This window comes from Podarcis gaigeae (genome assembly GCF_964106915.1).
Source record: "Podarcis gaigeae genome assembly, chromosome: 8".
NCBI lineage: Eukaryota > Metazoa > Chordata > Lepidosauria > Squamata > Lacertidae > Podarcis > Podarcis gaigeae.
The window spans coordinates 2,434,750-2,443,044 of record NC_139684.1 but is presented as its reverse complement, the minus strand read 5'-3'; the positions used below and the strand labels follow the sequence as shown (position 1 = coordinate 2,443,044).

At 49.0% G+C, this 8,295-nt stretch overlaps 1 protein-coding gene across 7 annotated transcripts; it reads right to left on the bottom strand.

Annotated features, from left to right (window-relative positions):
• Nucleotides 1-1,288: 1,288 nt before the first annotated feature.
• On the bottom strand, nt 1,289-7,087 carry ANKRD39 (ankyrin repeat domain 39). 7 transcript variants are annotated; one of them, XM_083753460.1, is made up of 5 exons: nt 7,003-7,087; nt 4,697-4,843; nt 3,885-3,988; nt 2,894-3,097; nt 1,289-2,190 (listed from the first exon to the last, which is right to left on the bottom strand). In XM_083753460.1, the coding sequence occupies exons 2-5, from the start codon at nt 4,797-4,799 to the stop codon at nt 2,047-2,049; spliced, it is 555 nt and encodes a 184-aa protein (XP_083609586.1). In that variant the 5' UTR covers nt 4,800-4,843; nt 7,003-7,087; the 3' UTR covers nt 1,289-2,046. The 7 variants fall into 7 exon arrangements, with proteins under 7 accessions (XP_083609586.1, XP_083609585.1, XP_083609589.1 ...); XM_083753459.1 differs by having other exon boundaries at nt 4,697-4,846; nt 7,003-7,066; XM_083753463.1 differs by lacking the exon at nt 7,003-7,087 and adding an exon at nt 6,623-6,876.
• Between the last annotated feature and the right edge of the window lie 1,208 nt (nt 7,088-8,295).

Below are 8,295 nucleotides of genomic sequence, written 5' to 3'. Positions count from 1 at the left end.
AACAGCTCCTTCTCCAGCCTGGTGGTCTCCAGATGTTTGGGACTAGAACTCCCATCAGCCAGCACATGCTGATGCAGTTCCAACACATCTGGAGGGCACTGCGTTTGGGAAGGCTGTTGCTAGGGCCTTAATTACATTTTAATGCAGCTACAAATGAGGTTGGTGGGTCCAAATTTAATTGGAGCAGCAGAGAAGGGCCAGCTGAACCTTTTCCCTGGGGGATGTTATCTGATCCACCATCCCCTCCCCATCTTACCCGTCATTGTTCCATCCACGGGAAGAAATATATTGGGCCCATGTATCTTTTCAAATGTAGCGAGAAAAACAGCTGGGATTGATTTTTAGTGGATAAAGAGCTTGCAGAAAAAGGGTTAAACGTGTGCCCCATTCGCATTCAAAGGCCCACCTCATTTGCACCCAAGTTTCTTTTTTCAAGTAGGAGGACATTTCATGGGAGCCCCATGTCAGGTCTGGTATAGTCACCTCCCCTACCTTGCCACTTCTGTGAAAGTGTGAGGCAAGCTCATGGCTCTGACGCCATCTCCACCTCCTGGATGGGTCCTTTGGGAGCTGGGTTTGGTGCCAGAGGCCTCTTGGTCGATGCAGCAGAGCTCCTTTGGCACACTGATGAGCTGGTACAGTCCAAAAGGGCAAGCTTCGCCATTTTGAGTCTGCAGGCTGTAACAACTGGAAGGGTGGGGATGTGGTTGTTTGTTAAGAGCTGGAATTCATGTTTTGGATAGCCTATGCTTTTCTTTAGGTCTGTACTGTTATTGGGCGTCTCTGATGGAGCTGATTAAGGAATTACATGTGAATAAGCTTCTGGTGAGAAGAAAGTTCTAAAGGGGAAATAAAATGCATACTTTTGATCCAGGCTTAGTCATCCTTACTTCGTCCCATTATAAATCAATAGGTGTAAGTGAGCCCTGTTATTTTCTATGAGTCTTCTCTAAGCAGGACTACACTAGTGGCCAAAATTGTGGAAACTTTTTGGAGAAAGTGTATTTCTGAGGTTTGATGGCTCACAACACCACTTTTTTTTGAGCAATACCATAAAATTATACATCAATGGAAAGATAATTTAATGAAGAATGTAATGCAACTATGTTTGTTCAATTATCAAAAGTTATAGCCAAATAACCAGAAAAATAAGTGTTTAGAGAGCCAATCGGGTGTCATCTTGTTTTGGCAATGATGACTCACAACACGACTGTTTTTTTGAGTAATACCATAAAATTATATATCAATGGAAAGGAAGATAATTTAATGAAGAATGTTGTGCAATAGCTTTTATGAAGGATTATTTATTACAACATAAATAAGGAGGACATTTGTCAGTATGTTATGTGATTGCTATCAGGTTAGTTGGGGTTTTTTTTGTTCTTTCATTTAGTGAGCTTGTAAAACATAGTAAAATTAAAGAAACGGTGCAAAGAGTTGACTAGTCACCCAGAAGGTGATGTAGAATAGTACTATTAAGTTAAGAAGGCTACAGTTATGAAGAAATTAGAAGAAAAATTGGTGGAAACTTAACCAAAGGTATAAACAAAATAAAAAATCCCTTCCAGTAGCACCTTAGAGACCAACTAAGTTTGTTATTGGTATGAGCTTTCGTGTGCATGCACCCTTCTTCAGATACTTTTCCCAGAGCCCCAAATCCAGGGATAGACGCCGTGAGCCGATTGAAGGAGCTTGATTGAGGAAGCCCACCTGCCTAACACCTGAGCAATAGCCATTCCCAAGATCCAGCTGCTTTTAGGGGTGGGAGTAGCCCTCCCATACCCCGCAAACTCTCCTTCAGCAACCACAGGGACCCCAGCATAATCCCAGTCACAGCCATGGCCCCCTCTTACTTTGGTGGCTCCAAAATCTAGGCCAGGCCTTGAAGAGGAGCAATTAGAACTGTGAGACTGCTTACACCTCCTACACAGATACAGGTCACAAGTGGACTTGGTTCACACATGCCTTTGTAATACCAGAGGACGTTAGCAGGTCGGCAGAAATGTTTGCTTAAGAGAACACCTCATCTCCTCAACAATCAGCTCCCTACTGCAGAAGCTTCCTCAAGTCCTCGTTCTTGTCAGGAACCAAATCGCAGGCGCGGCGCAGGCTCTTGTCCTGCAGGCGTCTCAGGTCAGAGTTGCGCTCCAGGAAGAGGAGGCAGAGGTCTCCGTGTCCATTCTCGGCTGCCTGCAGGGAGGGAGGGAGGGGTCCTCAGGCAAGCCGAGAGCAAAGGGTTGTCCCTTGTTTATTGCATTTATAGCCCTACCTTTTTTCCTCTAAGGAGCTCAAGGTGGAGTACACAGTTCCCCCGCCTGCACAGTTAATCCCCACAACAACCCCGTGAGGGAGGCCAGGCCGAGAGACAGCGACTGACTCCAAGATCATCCGGTGAGCACCGTGGCCAAGTGGGGATTTCAACCCTGATCTCCCAGGTCCTAGTCCAGCATGCTCTAAAAACTGTACTACTCTATACCACCTTGGCCTCCCACGGACCAGCCAGACTCACGGGACGGTCCTCACGGGAGGGAGGTGCCAATGAGAGCAAGGGAAGGACATTGCATCCCCTCCCCGCCCCCAAATAAGGAAAACCCACAGCCCATTAGGAACTGGAGGGGCAGGGACTCTGCCTTCCTCAGGGCTTGTCTGGAATCAGCCCTGGGACTGTGACCCTCCTTGCAGAAGGCTTGCCTGAACAGAGAGACGTGTGGGCGACTTTTGCATGGCCAGAAGGCAGCTGACTGGAGAAAGGGAAGAGTCCTTTGCGTTGCTCCACCCACTCTGGCCCCACCATACAACCATGTGACCCTACGTGCAAAGGTGTCTTGGTGCATTACTATACATTTGCCTACGAATGAATGAAACGGCCAAGGAGCCACTCGGTACCCCACACCTTGTGCAAGCAGGTCTTCCCATCGTCATCAGTGGCTGCTGGATCAGCCCCGTAGGTCAGCAGGAGCTCAGCCACCTCCGTGTGTCCACAGTAAGAGGCTCGATGGAGAGGGGTGGCCCCGCCATGGGTCTGAGCGTTGCAGGCAGCTCCACTCTCCAGGAGGAATCGGCAGACGTCATAGTGGCCATTGCGGCTGGCATAGTGCTGCAAGGCAGAAAACGAGGCATCTTGGGGTGGTCTGGGCCATTTCAGGCAAGCCACCTTCCCCTGCCCCACACTTGATGTAAGATGTAGGATGTGAGGCAGCTGAAGATGCAGCTGGATTGAAAGGGCCTTGGCAGCCACCTGCAATCATGGGGCTTGCAACATGCCATGCACAAGTGCCTGCAGAGCCCCACTTCTGCCATCCCTGCCCCACACCTCCATGGCCTCTGTGTGTGTGGCTCAAGGTGTGTGTGGCTTGGCTGAAACAGTCTGGTGGGTCAAATGGGGAGGCACTTGCACAGCACGATGTCTGGGGCTTTGCAAACAGAAAACAGGGGAAGCTGCCTCAACCCCCTCAGGCCACTTTGCTCAGTACTGTCTGCGCTGACTGGCAGCAGCTTTCCAGGATTCCAGACAGAGGTTTCTCCTAGTCCTACCTGCAGATGCCAGGGACTGAGCCTGGGGCCTTCTGCATGGAAGGCAGGCGATCTGGCCCTGAGCGACGGCCCTCCCCCCTCAGCTGATCCTCAGCACTTGCAAATAACTGTGCCTTTGTGTGAATGGCTCTGCAGGCGAAAAGAGGTCACCTGATATCACTGTGATGTCACACCAGCATGAATGGAGCCCACAGGACAGCAGATGCATCTTCCTTCTCATAAAAGACAAGGTGCAGGCACCATGCATTGTTGGGACACCTGGCAGGGGACACGAGTTGCCAACTCTCTTGTATGGTTGCATTCTCATGCATTTTTGAAATCTGACCCCCACAGGAACCTTGGACACTTACCAAAGCTGTGTATCCAAAGGGATCTGGCTCACTGGGATTACTGCGGTTTAGGATCTGTTTTTTGACCTTCTCAAGGTCTCCATTCAGAGCAGCACACCAAATCCCTACACATAAATAAATTTCAATTTATCTTTATACTGGCACTAGTCTGTCACTGAGCAGCCCTGTGCCTCATCACCACTCTGCATTTACCTAACGTAATTTACCTGACTATGGGTACAACACAAAAAGCTAACACAACAAACTATTTCTCAACTCATGTCTCTCTGTCCTCAAGTCTTGTTTTAAACCACCACATTTTCCCTGTGTCCTTCCCTGTTTGCTCCACTTAAAGCTTTGCCATTGTTTAGAACAAACCAGTTTCCCCTCTCAATGTCTTACCATTGCTGTTTTACTCAAACCTCTGCCATTGTTTGAAACTATCACTATTTTCCTCTCAGTGCCCCTCTCTACCTTCCAACCAGCAAGCAAGAGGCATTATCAGGGTTCCAAAATGCATTGCAGCCAAACAAGGGTGTGCAATGCAGGGCCAGTGAAGTGTAGCTTGGGGAGACAGGGGGTGGTTGGGAAAGGGGAGGGGCAAGGGAAGAGTCTATTTTGCAGGCCAGACAGAGAGGCTCAGACAGCTGCATTTGGCTCCTAGGCCATTTGGCTCCTATGGACCATAATAACTTATCTTTTTTCTCTCCTCCAGACAGGATAAGGAGGCAAAGCAAGGGGGCAAAGAGAGTTTTAGTTAAAGCTCATGTCCTTATCCCCTTCTCACCCCTCCAAAGACCCACAACAGACTCAATGCCCCAGAGCTTCTGTACCTCTCTCAAAATCCATCTCCTCCAGAGTCTGGTGAACACTTGGCACGGCCACATGGTGGGAGCAACAGGAGCCATCCTTGGAGTGTCCAGGTGACAATGCCATTGTTAGCCCTTTGAGGTTATTATTTTGGGAAGCAGCTGTAGGTCCTGCTGAAGAGGAAGAGAAAGGCTGTGACACAAAGCAGAAGAGAAGGCTCCTCTTTCTAGCACAATGTCCAGAAAGAACAATTCAGACCCCAAGATAATACTGAATGCTGGAACAAGCACAGGCAAAGCTTGGGGAATTGACATTTTATAACGTATAATGCCCAGCAGGTGACAGAGCACAACCTATGCTGGATCTGTCTGAACCATCTCTTTACTTAGCATCCAATTTCTACTGAAAGGAAGCAGGATGAAAGCAATTTTGTTCTGCATCTGCACTGTGCTTTTATTCTGGTCAATTGCCCATCTATCCAGGAATGACCAAGGCGAGGTTTAGAGCAGAGATGCCCTCCAGATGTGGTTGTACTCAACTCCCATCATCACCAACCACTGCTCATGCCAGCAACAGCAGGATATTAAGGCACATCCCAGATGTAGTGAATTCACCATAGCCAAGAGCAAAATGCGCCCTGAAGCTTCTCACAGGGCAAAGCCTTCAGCCATTTTATTTCTCAGAGCAGGTTCAGGTTCATCCTGGCATAAGACAGCTTCCCAAAAACACTTCCCAGAGGGGTTACTGGGTTAGTCTGCCAGAGCAAAACCAGTAAAAAGCTTCATGGCACCTGAACATTTTTTGGCATCTCTGTCTTGAGAGACAATGGGGTGCACCTCCAGGGGTGACGTCAAATCCCTGCATTAGCAGCACTGAAATGACCTCCCTGGGGTGCCAGCCTGGGCAGTGTGTCTGGAGGTCCTGGGCTGCCCAGACAACAAGACCAACCTCGCTGGTGTGGACCAAAGGAAAGCAGAGCAATATGTTTGGCACCAGCTTGGCTGCAGGAGGTGGCATAAAAGGCACCATCGAGACTCCAGATTTGTGTAGGATTTACTCCTTAGCCTTTTCATCTCTCGAAGATGTCCCTTAACAGATACACCTTAAGAGATGTTCAGTATAAGGAATGTGTGACTGAGATCAGCACAAATGGCACAAACTTAGTCTGTTTTCACAGTGAATTATAAGCACCTTTGAGCTTCTTTCACATGGTATGTGCCAGAAACTGGGTTAGACAGACCAACAATCTGCTTTGATATAAACTGTTTTGTATGCATCTGGAGGGCCAGAGGTTCCACATCCCTGAATGAAAGGGATCCGACAGTGTGTGGTGGGAGAGAGGTTTCTTTCGCTGAGACTCTAGAGAGCTACTCTCAATCAGAACTGAGCAGAAATGGGCAGAAGGTAGAGCCAGGATCTACTTGTAGGCCTTTGGATGTTGGCAGAAGATTCTCTGTAACTTGAGAATCAGAAACACCGGGTTAACGGTAGCAACAAACAGCCACCCTCCCAATCTAGATTCCCCTGTCCAGATGAAGAAGACTTAGGATGAAAGGAAGAGTAGCTTCTTATGTGACAGGACTGTCAATGGAAACAAATTCTTGGACCAAGGACATGCTCAGAGGCCCCCCCATCCCTAATTCTATGTTGCCCCAACTGAATTATTCTGCACGCAGTTCCTGTTGGGGGTCCCCAGCATCTTAGTTGAAAAACAACACAGACCCAACCAGCCTTAAGTCTGCACACCCATTATACTTATCCATGCAATTAACTTATTTATACAAAATATAATATAGGTTAAAAATGGTAACTGTTAACAATTGCTATAGACCTTTTTTCTCTTTACACTTCTGGTTTTCTTTTTAAGAACTTCTTATGTGTTGCATTTAAATTTCAATAAATAATAATAATAATAATAATAATAATAATAATAATGTCTGTGCACCCACGAAGCAGACCAGCCTTTCCCAACCAGGTGTCCTCCAGATATTGGGACTATGCCTCGGCTGTCTGACGGGAGGAAGATGCCAGAGTCCGGCCTCGTGTCCCGGGGGCGCCCAGCCAGTGCTCGGACCTTCCTGCCAGCCCCCGGAGCCTCGAGGGGTGCTGGGGGCCAGGCGGGAGGGGGACCCTGCGGCCCCAAGAGGCGGCTCCCCTCCAGCAGGCCTGGCGCGGGCCTTGTGGCTGGGAGTTGTAGTTCAGCAGCACCTGGGGGGGCGCAACCTGAGGGCCGGCGGGTCCTGCGGGGGACCAGGGGCCTCTCCCCCCCCCGTAACGTGGGCGCCGGCTGCTCTTTAGAAAAGGCATCGGCCGCCATCTTAGCTCTTACCTGCCACGGCCGCCCGTTCCGCCCAATCGGAGAGGAGATGGGAGGGGAAAGGCAGCCAATGCGGTCGCACGAAGGGCAGAAGACCGGAAGCAGCCCGGGGGCGGGGCGAGGCTTTCCCTGCGCGCAATAGCGGCGAGCGACCGCTAGAGGGAGCCGCGGACTCGGGAATGCGGAGCACCTTGGCAAAGAATGGAAATTAGGCTGTGGGTTAATGCGGTGCTTTTTCTGGGGGATGCATACACCCAAACATTTTGAGAATCTTTGTACTTCCGTCCATTTACTGTATTTATTTTTCCCGATCTGAACTATAAAAAGGTGATTTTCATGAGTCAAAATGAGAGTACCCCTAAACATTTTTTGGAAGAAAAAAAGAAAAAAGCACTGGCTTGGTGTAAGCCAGGACGGAGCCCTCCTCCAGCCCTTCATTGGCACTGGTCTGCTCCCCGTGTGCTTTCCAGGTTGTTTCTGCATGTGCTTTTTGAGCATGTGCAGAGCGTCTCCTCCACTAAGCACCCAGAGACCCACAGCCGAGGCTGGACGCCTCCGAAGACTTTTAGTCACGGCAGGAAGATCAGCCGGTCCATTTAGGAACGATACCATGTCACCTGACACTTGCTCTTGCCTCGGTCTCTTGAGGTGGGCTGGCATATGAGGATACAGTGATACCTCGGTCTAAGAACAGTCCTGTTTATGAACAATTCAGTTTACAAACTCCACAAAACCGGAAGTAGTGTCCCGGTTTGCGAACTTTACCTCGGTCTAAGAACGGAATACACACGGTGGAAGGGCACCGGCAGCGGGAGGCCTTATTAGGGAAAGCGCTCCTCAGTTTAAGAATGGATTCAGTTTAAGAACGGACTTCAGGAACAGATTAAGTCCGTAAACCAAGGTACCACTGTACTCTCCCAGAGACAGTTGCTGTTTGCTCAAACCTGGCAATTCACTCTCCTGTCTTCTGTTCCTTTTTAAAAAATGTTTAAATGCTTTCTTCTGTGTTTCCATCACTCCCTGGGTCTCTACAGTGTACATAAATGCACATCCATGGAAACATTGAATGCCTGCATCATTCACCTTGCACGGTGAAAGGCGTTTGTTATGAACAGTCTGACTGGTCTTCTAGGGCAGCATCTACCAACCTGGTGCCCTCCAGATGTTCTGGAGGACAAATCCCATCGGTCCAGCCAGCAAGGCTGTTGGCAAAGGCCACTTTGAGACACAAAAACAAAATAATGTTCCCTTGGTTATTGAATCACAGGAGGCCAACTCAGCAGAGAAAAGGGACATAACAGCAAA